We start from the raw sequence: 16,163 nt of genomic DNA, 5'->3' as shown, positions 1-16,163 counted from the left end.
GGGAGACTGGGCTGCTGGGAGGAGCCATGCTCCTTTCCCAAGCGTTGCTCCCTCCCGCTGGGACACATCATGGTCCCAGAGGGCCGAGCCCAAGCAGTCCTGGAGCCCACTCTGCATGTCTTTCCGGGATGGGGCAGCTGACTCCACAGATGGCCCTGTTTGCATTTGGGAGGGTCAGAAAGCCAGGGGCCTGTCCTCATTCCCTGCTTTTTCTGAAGTAATGGTCACTAGAGAGGGGGCTGGTGAGTGGCCACCAAGAGGACTGACCTCCCCACTCCCACCCCACCCAGCCCAGAGAGGCTGTCCAATCCTCAAATCCCAGAAGCTATTTCTGTCACCCTATTTCCGGCCACTAGAGGAGGAGGTCAGGGTCCACAATGGTCCTTTGCTCCCACATGGAATTCAGACTCAGGGGAGAGCCCTAGCTGGGGGTGGGAAAGGCAACTGGCTGAACAACAGACCCCACCTGTCAAGGGACAGCTCATACTTCCAGGAAAACCAGCCCTCCCTCAGGAGAGCACCTCCTCTCCCCTCTAGGCATCCAGCAAGTGGGGGCCAAGAGCACCTGGACCCCAGGAGATGGCAGAACTCCAGTGTGGAGCAGGGTGCACGGGAGGAGCTGCTGAGGAAATAAGTCAAGACAGCCCAAAGCCGTTTAACATAGATTTATTGAAGCCTACTGGATGCAAGGCACTGTGCTAGATCTGGTAGGGTGATCAGACACCAAAGGGCCACCCCTGTCTTCTAAGAGCTCACACTCTAAAGGGTGGGGGAGGGCAAAGGGGAGTGAAGCTCTAGTGCAAGGCCGATTATAGTAAGTGCCAAACAACAGACAAGTCAAGGAGATCGGGAGGAACAAGAGCGCCAACAACAAAAATATGAAACTGGAGCAGGACACAGCTACTGTTGTCAGACATACAAACAGTGTTGATGGCCACGTTTACAGAGACCATTTCTACTTTTGAAAGTAAATACCTAAAGTGATGAATGAGAAGTTCAACTTCTAAGTATACTAGTTAACAGAGAAACTATCAATTCCCCAATCTGACAGATTTGCTGGAAGTAGTGAGGCACTTCCAAAATAGAGAACAGTGGGTGGTGACTTAACTCATCTCACAGGCAAACATGGGGTTAGTACAGGAACAATCCCCAGACAGAGAAGCATTGGTCAAATTCACCAAGACTAGAAGGCATAGATTTTCACCCATCTTAGCACACAGAATACAGTACCACATTTCAACAGGTTTATGATGGTCAGGTGGGAGTTGGGCCAGAAATCTGGGCCTGGTGGAACACGGAGAACCCCAGCCACATGATTGTTCTCAGGAGGCCAGATGGTAAAAGCAAATGGCTCTTGACAGATTACGAAAGGCAGAGACCCACTCAAGTTGGCTCCAGTCAAGGGAACTTACGGTGGGGACACAAGTGGACTGATGAGGGCAGTTGCCAGAAATCTAAGAGCATGACAGGGCCACGCCGCCCTCAGGGTGCGGGGATTGAGGCAGCTCTGGGGTATCCAGTAGGAGCTCACAGATCTTCAAGCTGGTGATACCCACAGGGACAACTCCTCTAAATACAGTGTGGCTCCCTCTTTCTTCCAATACCAACTAAGACCTGTTTCCTTGTTCACATTTCACAAATGAGAACGTAAAAGGTGCAGCCTGCTGTCTCCAGCCAGCTCTGAGGACCGCTGCTGCCCCGGATTCAGGTGTTCAGTTCTGGTTTAATGTGGCCTTGAAGGGGCTGGGGGTCACAGGGCACACAAAAGGGCCAAAGCCCAGGGCACGCAGAATGCAACCCCATTTGAGAAAGATACCCACAGTGATTGGGTGGGATTCATCTGGAAATGCCAGAGTGGGCATGACACAACTCATCAACAACAGGAAACCTTAGTAAACAGCAAAAATGGTAAACCATAACTTTCTTTTGAAAATTTTGGCAAGTATTCAAAACTTGAACAAAAGCCATGGAGGGTTTCTTTCAGAATATAAAAAACGGGTATATTTCTAATGAGAGCCAGCATTCCACATAACCCAACTGCTCTTTGTTTCCCTTGCAAAAGGAATACATGTGATTAGAAAGAAAAATGAAATGAGGTAGGCACAAGTGCATAGACAAGCATACACAGCAGGAAGTTTGATCACATTTCGCACCTGACACAGCAGTATTCCGAGAGAGTCCAGGGACATCCACCCCCAAGTTACCGGAGGCAAAAATGGAACCTGGTGCAACTATAGGACACACATTAAAGCCAGACTACTGCGTTTGGAGAGTATGGACGTCACCCGCAAATACAGTGACGGAAAAGACATGGTCTCTAGTGTAACTCCAGAAGGTTTGTTGGAGAGACAGATATAGAACCAAAGATGGAGAAAAATAGAGGGCATGAGGGGATGCCAAGACACTGTGTCCTGGCTGGGGAGAAATGGAGAAGTGACGATGCTGATGCTGAATTCCAGTTAATACTGCATCTGGATCCTTCATCACAGCGGACAGATGAGTGCAAACAGGCAAGAGGGGGCGGAGTGCTGCCAGGTAAATGCAGGCTCGCCTGCCATGGATGTCCACAGTCCTTACCAAATGACACTCACATCCAACACGTCCTAACAGCTTGAAGAGAGAGAACTGATGCAGGCGAGAGGTAGTGACTTCAGACGGATTCACAGCCACAGCAGGAACTGAAGCCCACAGAGCGAGAGGAATGCTATGTAGCAAGTGCCTCTCCACCCTGAGCATCGGGATGGAGAGGTCACAGAGGGCTACTGTCATGGCCTGGGGGCCATGCCAGAGTACCTTCTGGCTAGGCTCACAGCAATCACTGTGGGACCCTGCCTCCCAGGACAGGGGCCTGAGAAGCTCTTCCAAATGTGCTTCTGGGAAGTTCTGCCTCAGTTTCAGGGGGCCCATCAGAAGGGCACAATTCCTCTCTGGGCCTTGTAGTACTCCTCTGGGCACAGCAGTTGGGAAGTCACACTGCAGCCCCAGTGGAGCCGGCTGCTACCTCTGGTCTCTGCAGGCCACTGGAGAGGCCAGGTCCCTGGCCAGCCCTTGCTGCTGTTCCCCTTGGGGGAGGCTGCTGGAAGTGACAGCCAAGCCCCAGGATGATCACTTCTATTTCTCCGCCACACAGGCCATCAGAAGGGCATCGTTGCCCTCTACATCCTTGTTTGATTGCCCCTGCTGGGCATGGTGGTGGCAGGTCACAGTGCAGGCTGGTGTGGCCAGCGTCTATCACCATGGCAATGCAGGCCATCAGAGGGGCACAGGTCCTCTTCGAGCCTTTGCTCCTTTGCCCCTCTTAGGTGTGGCTGCACGAGGTGAGGTCAGAACATGTGGGCGAATATACCCCGACTTGCCAAAAGCAGGAGCCACCAAACCAACCCCTTTCTAGTTCAAGTCACTCAATAGGAGGAGGATGCGATCCATGTGACGTCATCAGTCAAGTGAGTCTTCTTGTGTTTGAGGTGCCTCTCGGGTGGATCTGCTGCTCAGGCACTGAATCCACACTGGGCATGGCCAAGGCTCCCAGGAGCTCAAAGGAAGGCTGGCTGCTGCCAAGACCAGGTTTGGACCCTTCCATTGCTCTAGGGAAGGCCCAGCCCTGCTGCTGATGGCTAGGGCTATACTGAGGAACAGTTAAATGGTTCGGGCCAATCTGCAATGGAAGTTTCTCTCATGTGCTTGAGTGGCCAGCTTGGATAGTCAAGTACTGCCCACAGACATGCACAGTGTGCACTTGGATGAGGAGAGAGCCTGTTTCTCTGGTCCATTCCCATCCAGCCTGCCCACCTGGTGCATCCACCTTCTGGTGGGGCAGGTCTTTCAACTTTTCATTTGTAATTAAAATTCTAGAAGAAAATGTCATCACATCTAACTACTGAAGGAACAAAATTCACTACTCAAAAGAGAACAATGAAATCTTGGATATGTAAAAATTAAAAGCCTGCACACAAAAAAGTAATAAAATTGCTAGAGACAGCAAAGCGGTACAACTGGAAAAGAGATCGCCACAATTGATATAGAAAGAACTGCTGTATAAAGTCAATATACTCAAAGGTAACTTGGTAACTGGTCAAAGGAGATGAACTTAAAATCTGCATGCAAGAAAAATGGCAACAGTATTTAAATCATTGCATGAGAGAAAGACAATGAGAGTAGGGGTCAGGAGGCACGGCCCCATCCCTAGTTCTGGTACTAAAGAGTCCCAGGTAGCAGCAGTGACTATGGTGATGACAGCAGATGACCTTCAGAGTGTGCACCTCTGTGCCAGGCATGGTGCCGACATTCTCATGATAACCTAAGAGGTAGTCCTGTGATCACCCCTGTTTTACAGAGCTCAAGAGGAGGGTTGGCCCCGTGAGGAGAGGCTATCCTTCCGAAAAGGTGGTATCGCACACTTCTGTTTGAGTCCTTGAGACATCCTTGTTATCATGGGGATGCTCTCTCAACTACTTCAATTCAAACAAAATAGTGCTGCTTGAGGACAAGACCCATTAGCTGGAAAGAAAGCTCCGCAGACGCTAGTTTGGGATACACATGGAAGTCACCAGATTGAACTGGTTTAAGAAAAAAGGATTCAAGAAAATTTAACCCAGATTCAATTGCTGATCCTATGAGTATGACCTCACAATGACAAGTTTTAGATGCTTAAAAGAGTCTTTTAAAGGTCATTTAAAAAGTCACATATTAAGTCGTTATGTTGTAGAACTACAGGGCGAATTTTAAAAAACAGTAATTGTCCTAATGTTCCATGAGCATGTACTTATGGCTTGGGAGACGTTTCTAGCGAGACTTGTGCAGTGACTGTCATAGTGCCACATGGCACACAGCTTAAGTGGATGGAAGCTATCGGATGCGTTTTGAAACTGCCTGATGACTCAAGAGGGGCTTTGAGGTTGGTGAAGACGGTGAGGTCAGAATGCATGTGAGGAGTTAGAATAAAATGATCTCATGGAATGGAGCAAGGGAAAAAATGGAGTACTTTCTAAATATATTATTCTATATGTCATTTACACTATGTACGAATAACTAAATAAATTAGGTATCATAGGACAATTGTTTACTCTATTTATATCTCTAAACGTTTAAAAATTCAAGCAGGCTGAAAACCTTTGGGGCGATCTCTTTGGGAAAGGTGGGATGGCATTATATTGACGCCATCGTTGACTGGCTCTGTGCCGTACTTTCCCCGAGGGGGAGCTTGGAAGAGAGGACCAACACATCCGCTCTGCACCCCCACATCCAGGTTTTTCTTCTCCTTCTCATATTCAAGGTCTGTGGATTTCAGTACCTTGAGGGCACTTCATGCCAGTTATACTTGCCAAAACAAATTAATGTTGTCAAAGCTACTCACCATAGGCAACATGGGAAACATGTACACTTACAAATTGCTGGTGGCAGTATAAATTAGTTTCAACGTTTCTGACGATAAAATCCCTACGCGCTACACAACCATTCACCTCCTGACTGCCCGGCCGCCCCGGGCCAGCCGGCAGCATCTCCTACCGGCGGTGGGCCGGCTGGTGCTTCTGCAGCGCGGCCCGCCTCCTGAACACGCGGCCGCACTCGGCGCACTCGCAGCGCCCGGCCCCGCTGTGGGTCCTCCGGTGGCGGGTCAGGCCGGAGCTCCTCCGGAAGGCCTTCCCGCACCTGTCGCACTCGTAGGGTTTCAGTCCGCTGTGGATCCTCCGGTGTTTGATCAGGTCGGAGGGCCCGCGGAAGGCCTTGCCGCAGTCGCCGCAGGCGTACGGCCGCTCGCCGGTGTGGATGCGCTGGTGCTCCAGGAGGCTGGAGCTCTGCCGGAAGGCCTTCCCGCACTGGCGGCACTCGTACGGCTTCTCGCCCGTGTGGATCCGCCGATGCTTGGTGAGCTCCGAGCTCCTCCGGAAGAGCTTGCCACAGTGGGGGCACCCGTACGGCTTGGCCCCGCTGTGGATGCGCTGGTGCTCAGCCAGGCCGTTCACTCCCCGGAAGGACTTGCCGCAGTCGTCGCAGTCGAACGGCAGGTGGCCAGTGTGCACCCGCTGGTGCTTGAGAAGTTCCTGGCGATCCAGGAAATCCCTGCTGCAGGCCTTGCAGGCAAAGGGCTTTTCCGCAGTGTGAAGCTTCTGGTGTCGGAAGAGGTGGGTGTTCACTTTAAAGGACCGCCCACATTCCTCACAGTCAAAGGGCTTCTCTCTGCTGTGGACACGCAGATGCTGACTCAGGCCAGCATTCTTCTTAAACCTTTTCCCACATTCCTCACACTCGAAAGGCTTTGCCTCCTTCTCCATTTGCTCCCTCTTCTCCTTGGCATCATCCAGGACCTGGCTCGGGCCAGGCAGGGGATCAGCAGCCACGTGCCTCTTCCGGTGCTCATTGAACTCAGAGACCCCCCTGAAGACCATCCCGCAATCCCCACACTCCCAGCCCTTCTCCTCGCTGTGAATTCTCTGGTGCTGCACAAGGAGGACCTTAAGCCGAAAGGCATCCCCACATTCTTTACATGCAAAGTGATGTTCTATGGGCAGATTCTGGGGGCTCCCCCCACTCCCCTCAGAGTCCCCATTCTGTTTGACCTCAGGGCTGGACTCACTGGCCCTTGGGGAGCGTGTGGGTGCCATTTCCTGTGGCTGGGCGTCTTCACCCATCGTCTGGTGTTGGCTCACCAAGATGTTTTCTGAAATGAGAACCGCAAGACACTGCAGCATGCAGAGGAGGAAGGATGGACGTTACTCTCCTTTGTCAAGAATCACTTTGCTCTTGAAACACCTGCTTAGCACAGGGCCTGGAGGCCACTGGAGAGGATGGCTGGCACCCATCCATCCAGAAAAGCAAGGACCATAGCAGAAGGGGCAGGAGGATCTGATTGGTGGATTCTCCCTATCAAACTGAGCATGAGCAAGTCTCCCCTTCTGTGATTGAGGAAAAGCCAAACCCCTTCCCCAAAGCGTCAGTTGGGTGCGCACCCCCCCTACCCCCACTATTTCTTCAGGTTTCCTTTTCACTCACCAGAAGGCTTAGCTTGATCCAGGTTAAGGGATGGGCCTGATGCCAGCAGCACGTCTCCTTGCACCAGGTGTGAGACCAAGGTACGATTCAAAACAGGATCTCCTGCTCACAAAAAAGGAACTGGGTTTTGATGGCAGCCAGAGATGACATCAGAATGGTGCAGGCTTTCAAAGGGGAAACCCTTTCAATCCTCAAAAGTGTTTGAAGGATTGACTGTGACCTTAGGCAAGTCATTCGCTCATTTTGAATGCCTTGCCACGGGCCAGCAGTCTCTCCTCCTGACAACACTTGCCTCTCATGCATGTGGAGCTTTCTGCACCAAGCTCTCTCTTAAAAGCAAACTACAATAAACAGCCATGCCATCTGTACAGAATTTGTTAAATTCTGTTAAAAATATTCCACATGATGGTGGCCAGTTTGTTGTTGAAATTTATTTCCTAATAAAAGACTTAGAGGGCTTCTTTCCATGCCAATAGGAGCTGGGAGGGAGCCCTGCTACTCTTGTGATGGCAGGTGTGGATTGCCTTACAGACGATCCCTGGCACAAGGCCCCAGAAGGCGATCTTATGTAAGGCTATGTGTGCCAGGTGCTTCTAACCCCACTCCCACCGATATAGGACTGTGACTGTAGGACCTAGCTGGAAGGGGTAGAGCCATCCTTACCCACGGAAGTCACATTCCTGTAATGTGCCAGTGTCCTCTGCTCAAGGTCCAACCTCAAACACTCTGTGTGAGGGACTACACCACGTCGTCAAATGTCACCAAATCCTGAAAGAATTCCCAGGGAAAGTCAGTCCTTCTATCCATTCTAGAATGAGGCAGGGGGAATGCCAGTAACACCAGAGACAAGAGGTGAGGGTCTAGAGGTGGTGTGCACTGCTTACATGGAGATCCAACCAACAAGCCGTATGAAGTCCTGGAAAGAGAACCTGACCTAGTGACAGGAGCCCCCAGCCATGGCCCCAGCCTCCCTCTGCCTTCCCAAGGGACCTCAGTTCAATCACTTTCCTGGATTGGGACTCAACTCCTCTACCAGTATGATGGGAATTACAAATCCCGTGGGCATCCTTTGGCAGACTCGGGGCAGAGGAGAAGGGGCAGTGAGGGAAAGCCCTGCAGTGGGCTATGCTGGGGCCAATAGGCAGAGGCCATGGCTAGAATCAGAGAGCAGTGAGGACTCCTGAGCTAGGCGGAGGGAAGCACGGCTCACCTGGGCCTCCTGCACCTCAACAGGGCCTGACAGGACCTGGTTTCCTGGGGCTCCATCCTGGGGAAAGGCAAGACCCTGAGGGGCAGGCCAAGCTGAGGAAAGTGAAGAGCCGTGAATGACAGCAGCCCTGCCTCTGGGTCCCGTGGTGATTTCCTTTTCCCTGATTTTAAATCTTGAGTCTTCTCTTTTGCAGTGGCTGAATGAACCCAGAGCATGGGTATGCCTAAGAAAACATAACCCAAACAGTGTGGAAAGTTGGCTGGCAAAGAATTAATACAGGAAGGCCAGAGGGGGCCCAGACAAGACCAATGAATGCTGGCCCAGGCACATCCTGGATGGGCCAGGCAGTAGTGAGACAGCTGCAGACAAGAACTTACCTGTGATACATCTGACAAAGTGAAAAGTTGAACAAAACAAATGGAAAAAGAAGCTTCACAGAAAAGATCTTCAAACACTAAGTTGCTAAATAAAAGATCTGAACAATATGTACAAGTTACCTTTTTCTTCCAGATTGCCAAATATGTGAAATATGATAAGGTCCTATCCACAGACATGTGTGCATCATAGGCTCCCCACTTCAGTGAGTTCAAAGAAATAGGAACAGTTTCTGTTCCAAAGTCAGGTCAACTCAATTCAATTTATCATTAAATGAAAAGGAAGCATTTTTACACTAGGTCAAGGAGTACAAAGCCCAGATATTCCAGACTTTTACATAAAATTAGACATTATGTTAAAAGGGATGGACAGAGACTTCAACTTCTGGTCGTGATAGACTAATAAGGAACAGGCTTGGTGTTCTGTCACGAACAAAAGTCAAGAGCTGGACAAAATAGATGTTAATAGACACTAGACAGCAGGCAGCACAGGATCATGACACAGACCTGCATTCGGGGCCGTGAGGCAGCTGGAAGCTGCCGAGCAATGTTCCAGAAAGGGAGCAACAGTGAAGAAAGAGCTCCAAAACGTCTGCGTAGGGTTTCCTTTGAGTCTTTCCAGATTACTGAGCCACATAAGTATGAAGTGAAGCTCCCAAAGACTAGGAAAATAATCATCTAGAAGCTGTCAGCTGAACAACTCCAAGGACAGACAAACATACAAAGATGTTCAGGGCCCAACCAACCAGAGGGGAGTCCTCAGTGATCACCTGGGGCATGCAGTAGAGTATCCGATGGACCATGCTTGGTAGCAGTACTGATCTATCCCTGGAGCCATAGATACCCTGGACCTGCTCTGGAAAAGCTTAAAAATAGGCTTCAAAGGGATCTAACTGTGCCACAAATAACTACCTCTCAAAACAAAGTCCAGCACTTTTCAAAGTGAAACAACAAAATTTGGACACTCAACAGCATAATCTCTACAATATCCAACATCCAATAAAAAAGTAATGAAATGCCAAGTAGCAGGAAAATGTGACCCATGGCAAGGAAAATAATGTCAGTGGAAAACTAAGAAAATTGTTTTCCAAGTTTGATGAAACCTAGATCTAAGAGGCCCAGCCAGCCTGTAGCAAGAGTAAACAAACAACAAAACCAAAAAAGCACACATGCCCACCAAAACACATATAATCAAACTGCTGAGAACCAGTGATAATGAGAAAATCTTAAAGCAGCCAGAAGGAAAAAAGGATTTTATACAGAGGAGCATAGATAATAACTGCTGACTTAAAGTTAAGAATGACTTCAAGCCACACACAACTGAATGACATTTTCAAGTGCTAAAGGAACAATACCCTATCAACCTGGAATTCTATATTCAGCGAAAATATCCCTCAAAAATGAAGGCAAAATAAAAACTTTTTCAAACAGAAGTGGAGAGAATTCGTCACTATCACTAGCAGAGCTGTGCTACAGGCATATCAAAGAAAGTTCTTCAGATGAAGGAAAACGATACTAGATAAAAACTTGAATTTACACAAAGGTGAAAAATATCAGTAATGTAAATATGTGGAGAACTCTAAAACACTTTTACCTCCCTCATTTAAAAATCTTAAAATAAATAACTGATCACTTAAAGCAAAAATAACAGTAAAGTAATACAGGGTTTATAGCATATGTAGGAGAATGTATGGTTTTGTGCTTTCGGAATAACTCCAAGACTCTGATACATGCTAGTAAGACAGTAGTGGAGATACAATACCATTCTAAAAAACAGTCCAAACGAGGAAAGGAGAAAAAACAAAGGAACGAAAAGAGATGGGACAAACAGAAACAAACAGCAAGATGGCAAACTTAAAGCCAACCATACGGATAACTAAGCTAAAATGTGAATGGGCTAAACACTGAACAAAGGGCAGAGATTATCAGACTGTGTTAAAAAACAAGATTCACCTCAATGATGTCTACGAGAAACTTCAAATATAAAGATTTTAAATGTAAAGAGATAGGTTAAAAGTAAAGGATGAAAAAATATACTACAACAGGAAGGGTCTAAATTATCCCAATGTATAAAAACAAGAGGGGGAGGTGATGATGACTATGGCTCAGGGCAGCGAGGCCCATATCCTGCACCCTACATCTTAGTCATTCCTTCCAGACACTCTGACCTTCATTCTGTCCTAGATATGCCAGGGTGATGCCCTTCAGGGCCTCTGAGCTGCCATAGGGTGGCCCCTTCCTAAGAATTCGGGACTCACTCAAGTGTTACCTCCTCAAAAGAGCTTCGTACTTTAGCCCCATCAGGATTTACTTGTAATACTTTTCACTACCTAAAAATTATCCTCTGAAATTGCTTGTGATTTTACCTGACCACCCCTACCCCCCAGGAGAAATGCCACCTCCACAGAACAGGGGCACTGCCCTGTCTTTCATGGTCACCTGCAGCAACTTCTGGCACCTGGAGGGCATGTGATAAATGGTGGGGGTAGGAGTGTGTTAAACGGGGAGAACTTCCATTTACAGAGCATCAACTATGTGTTCGACACTGTGCTGCTTCCGTCAAATAATTTAATTATTGCAACCTATAGTTACTACTGTCTCTGCTTTACAGAGAAGTCATGCATCTGAGAGGTTAGGGAACTTGCCTAAGGTCCAGCTCCCAAGATTTGAGACTTTTTGAACCACACCAGAATAGAGAGAAATACTATGCAACACTCTAACACCAGACCATATCCAGAGGGTCCTTGCAGCCTAATGGTATATATGGTTTTGGGGACTGGCTTGACACCAACCCATTAATATGCCATCGCAGACCCTCATTGTGTAAGAGATATATGTAATTCTCATACTCACACACCATTCTCCCAAGCCACCATGTTTAATTGAGCAAATCCTCCTGAAGTGTTTCATTTAATTGAGTGGGTCCTATATTAGTTTTTTACTCAATCAGCATGATTAACTCTTGAAATTCAGGAGCCACAACCCCAAGTGAATTGTTAATTGTCCTCTCCTGTGTAGCAACAGGAGTGGCCCTTCCTGTACCAGGCTTGCTCAGGGCACTTAACCTGAGCACACTTCAGATCACCATCCACAGTAACACAGCCTATGGACACACAGAGATCATTTAGAAGGTGTATATAAAATGGGAGGGAAAAGTGAACCCTGCTTTAACAAAAAGAAGCTAAACTGTAATTAAGTAAGTGTGTGGGGTGAATGCTTTAGAAGCAAAGGAAGATCATTAAACAAGACAAAATACACATTAACCCCTCCACTGCAGTTAAGAATAAAATTATCATCAATCCTGGAGACAATCTGATCACTCAGAAGCCATGTTCCTCTACAGCTCTACTTTAAATGGTGCAATTAATCTGGAAAAGCTGGGTGCTGTGACACAAGTGACAAATACACGTGTCCACTGCAAAAGTGGGCCTTGGGGAACCGAAATCCAAGCAATTCCAGGCAGAATATGAAAGCCATTGTAGTGCTATCTATGGACACAGGGGGTGATGCTAGCCTTGAACTTAAGGCATTTTGACCCACTGTGGAAAAGCATGCCCCAAATCTCAGAAGGTGCACTCTGACACCCAACAGGGAAATGCCAGTTAAGAGAAAGACTACAGGAAAACAAGTTTCTGCCTCTTAATATAAGTAATATAATATTACCATCTTTCTTTCCGTAGGATTTGAAGGGTAGTCTAACAACCAACCATGCTCAGAGAGCAAAGGCCCTATGGAGGCTGACTATAGAGAGTCCAGCCTGGACCTAGCCAAGTACCCCTGGACACTGCAGCTGTTTCACGAACACAGGAAATCATGCCAATGCTAACCCACTGCCTGAAAATCTGAAAAATTGTTTATTCTAAAACATGAGAGCTCATGTGAGTGAGCAAATGTTTCTGTTAAGTGCTTCAGATGGCAATAAAATTTTAACCAACTTATTTAAATCCAATTTTCTGTAGGGAATCAGAAACATTAAGAGAACCAAAACAATCATTCCATTTTGAACTGAAAGAACAGAAACTGAGAGCTTAATTCAATGGAGATGAAAACCGATCCATGGGGTATATGCAGAGAAGACAGGTAATGATTTTATAGCATCTTGCTGCACTGATGGACAGTGACTGTAATGGGGTATGTGGGGGGGACTTGATATTAGGGGGAGTCTAATGACCGTAATGTTGTTCAAGTAATTAATTGTACATTAACGATACCAAAAAAACCCCTCAAAATCAAAAAACGATCCATGTCACAAAAAGTAATGAATAATTAGGTATCTTCTGGTCACCTCTGCACTCAGGACCTCTCCTCAGGACATCTGGCTACTATTAAAGGCCACTTCTGAGTCTGAAAGATCAGCGTTTAACTGATGCCACAGCACAAAGAGCCAAGCCACCTCCCCAGCTGGTGGTGCCCTTCCCTGGGCAGTGGGGGCCAGGGAGGCAGCAAGGCCACCCAAGCAAGATCTGTCTGGGTGCCAGTAACACTGGGACTCCCTGAAGCATCTAAATAAGGACCTGCAACAGAATACCCTCAGGCCCAAGAAGACAACAGCTGGCTCAAGGTGTTCAGTTTGGTTCTGGGGGGAGCGAAAATGCCCTGGAGGGTGTCTTTATAGATCACAAAAGGGAGCTCACTCTTCAGCATCTAATCCAGATAGGTGCCTTCAGTTCCCTCTCCCACCCAAAGGATCATCTGGATTCCCAGTTCTCCTTACTGGGTATCTGTTCTCCCTTGAGTCATGTTGCTCAGATTTAGAGAACTGTCTCTGGGCAAAGATGGTTCAGCAACGCTGGCATGTAGGAATGGAAATGACGCTTCTCACTATCTTGCATCCTGACACCTGGGGTCTTCTGACAGCATGGCCAGCAGATGTGGCCTGTAAACACCCAGATTTACCCAAAAAAAGACAGAAAGGGATGGCTCATCATGTCTCAGAACAATTCTGAGCAATTAGGCAGGCAGATAAGGTCCTACCTGTTGGACTGAATAATTCAGGGAGGGGACAGAGCAGACTTGGGTGCACCTTCAGGGAACATTTCTTTGTGGGTTGTGAGTGTTGGACCAAAAGATAGGCTGAGAGAAGGCACAGGTAAGGCTGCAATGCAGAGCCAAGCTCCTGGGTTGGAGCTGGGCCTGGTCCTCACATGCTCACAAATTGTTTGGCCAGGATGTGGCCACCAAAGACCCATTTGGGTTCACCCTGTACTAAGCAAACTCGCTGCTACTAGAAGCAGAACCCTAAAGGGCCAAAAAAGGGAGGGTGATGCACCAGAAAAGACTGTTTCTCTCGAGATGTCTGTGTCTGTACATGTCTTTTCTGTGTGTGTGGGACACATCTGTCCCCATCTCCCCCACTTTTCCTCTCTCACTCTACCTGAGCACCTGTCCCTCTGTGTTTACGTTTCCATTTTCTTTCCCTCCTATAAAAAAAGCCAGAAGGTAGACCAGAAGGGGATTTTGTAGTGTTTGTTATACTTAATTGAGAAAAGGTTATGTTTCCATTTCCCCAAGAAGCTGCATGGCATCTTATTAAAAATCAAAATAAACTGTCAGTACAGCTTTGTTTGGGTTACACTGACCTGGATATGAAAGATTCTGAATGGGGGTGGGAGATGCTGTGCAAATCGCAAGGGGCCCTGGGTCCTTTGGGGAGCACGGGCAGGTTAGGGCCAGGGCTGGATCAGGGGGTTAGAATCCTGGCTTGGGGTTTGCTAAGATCTCAAGGGGCAGAAGAGCAAGTGTGGGTGGGGCCAAGGAATCTGCATTTTCAACCAGCACCCAGGGGACTGGGATGCAGAGCTGTGCCTCTTTAGCAGTGGGCCTGTGTAGAATCTGGAGGCTTCGTCATCTCTCCAGTGCTCACTCAGCGGACAGGATTCCTGCCCATGAGCGTCCTGACTGGGACCTCACTCTCTGTGCCCTCAGACTTCTGGGAAGAGAGTTCATACTTTCTAGTGATTTTGCAAGGGGTCTTATCCAAAGAAGGCTGGAAGTCACTACTCAATAGGATTCTACAGATGCAGGGACTTTTTGGGGACTGGACTGGACTGTGCCGCTCCCCCTACCCCCACCCCGTGCAAGCTGCTTCTACTTAAAGGCCAGTGGGGGAGGGAGGATGGGATGAGGCAGCATTAGTACCCAGAGGGGGTGCTGTTCTAGCAATCCCATCTGAAATCCTTTGGTAGAGGAAAAATGTCTGGTCTGAGGTTGAAGAGGAAATATTTCACTGACCAAGGAAACTGGAGGGGAGCTGGCAGAAGGGCGAGGCTAAAGCTGGCTGGAGGTCGTCAGCTGGAACAGGGTGGACCTCCGGGAAGAGGGCCAGGATTTGGAGAGGGGGGGTGTTTGAAAGGGACCATGGACTTCGGGTGGCAGGCGAGTGTGTGGGGGATGGAAAAAGACATGTAATTAATCAACGAAATATACACTAGAGGAGGCAGCAAAGAACTTTAAGGGGGGCACTGGAGAGGGAGCTGATGCCCCCCAAAAGGGCGACAGAAAAAGCTCTGTTCAGATTCAGGGCCTTGAGCTCGTCTTCGCCCAGCAAGGGCTGTTCTCTCCCTCTCCCGGACAGCTCCTGGGCACTGGGCTAACCCCCACCCCCACATCCTCCTCGCCAAACTGAGGCTTGACCCCCTACTCAAGAGGGAAGGAGAGAGACTCCATCAGAATGAACCGTATCCAGCTCACCCACTCGGCACCCCTGGCTGCGGCTCGGTCTCCCTCCCAGACTGGGAAAAAGCCCTCTAACAGCCCCCTCAACGCTCCTCCCCCTCAGCTTCCATTGCGCTTCGAGGGAGGGTCCCCTCCTTCCCATACTGCCCTTTTCCCATCTCCAAGCGCCCCCCAAAAAGCAGCATAGGCCTCGGCACGTCCGCGATTCCCGCCAGCCGCCCGCCGCGGGAAGGCCTCCCGGCCTCCTCGTACCCGCCATCCTGGACCCGTTCCCACTTCGGCTGGCCCCAGGGCGGCACAGCTTTCCGGGGGCCCACAGACGCCCCCGACGAAAAGGCTGGGCCATCCCCTAACCGCGCACTCTCCCGGGCCACCGCCCCGCACATTCTCCCGCGGCTAGGCGCGATCACCCCGGCCCCATACGCCTTTACGCGCCCGCGCACATCCTCCCGCACTCCGCACGCTCACCGCGGCGGGGCAGCGGTTACTACACGGCCCTCGGCAGAGCGGCGCTGGCTCGGCCCAGGCACGCCCAGCGTGGCAGGAAGCACCACGGAGCACCCCGCAGCCGCCAGCGCACAGCAGCCCCGCGGCGCGTTTCCGGAGCCGCGGGCGCCGCCGGGGGTAGTGAGAGCGCGAGGCCCCGCCCCGGCCCCGCCCGCCGGCCCCAATTGGTCTGGAGAGGGGGCGGGGCAGGAAGGGGGCGGAGACGAGTCCCGGCGCGGAGGGTCAGGCCAGAGCAAGACCAGCCGGGCGCTAGGGCCCGAGGCCTGCGGGGAGCAGGAGAGTGGAGTGAATGTACCAATGAATGAATGAACGAGAGAGTGAATGGGCCCACCCACGAAGGAGGGAACGAAGGTTCCTTACCCCCTTGGGCGCCTTCTGGTTAGGGGTGAGGGTAGGGAGATGAGAAC

At 49.6% G+C, this 16,163-nt stretch overlaps 1 protein-coding gene across 2 annotated transcripts; it reads right to left on the bottom strand.

Annotated features, from left to right (window-relative positions):
- Nucleotides 1-650: 650 nt before the first annotated feature.
- On the bottom strand, nucleotides 651-15,929 carry ZNF275 (zinc finger protein 275). 2 transcript variants are annotated; one of them, XM_017670676.3, is made up of 5 exons: nucleotides 15,718-15,929; nucleotides 8,201-8,423; nucleotides 7,654-7,758; nucleotides 6,991-7,092; nucleotides 651-6,658 (listed from the first exon to the last, which is right to left on the bottom strand). In XM_017670676.3, exon 5 carries the CDS (start codon nucleotides 6,627-6,629, stop codon nucleotides 5,502-5,504), a length of 1,128 nt encoding a protein of 375 aa, XP_017526165.2. In that variant the 5' UTR covers nucleotides 6,630-6,658; nucleotides 6,991-7,092; nucleotides 7,654-7,758; nucleotides 8,201-8,423; nucleotides 15,718-15,929; the 3' UTR covers nucleotides 651-5,501. The 2 variants fall into 2 exon arrangements, with proteins under 2 accessions (XP_017526165.2, XP_017526162.2); XM_017670673.3 differs by lacking the exon at nucleotides 8,201-8,423.
- Between the last annotated feature and the right edge of the window lie 234 nt (nucleotides 15,930-16,163).

Source organism: Manis javanica, chromosome X, assembly GCF_040802235.1.
Source record: "Manis javanica isolate MJ-LG chromosome X, MJ_LKY, whole genome shotgun sequence".
NCBI lineage: Eukaryota > Metazoa > Chordata > Mammalia > Pholidota > Manidae > Manis > Manis javanica.
Note: the sequence above shows the minus strand (reverse complement) of the source record. Positions and strands in the feature narration are given on the sequence as shown.

Excerpts from the sequence above, each read along its gene's own strand:
- ZNF275 (XM_017670676.3), bottom strand. The coding sequence starts at position 6,629 with ATGGGTGAAGACGCCCAGCCACAGGAAATGGCACCCACACGCTCCCCA.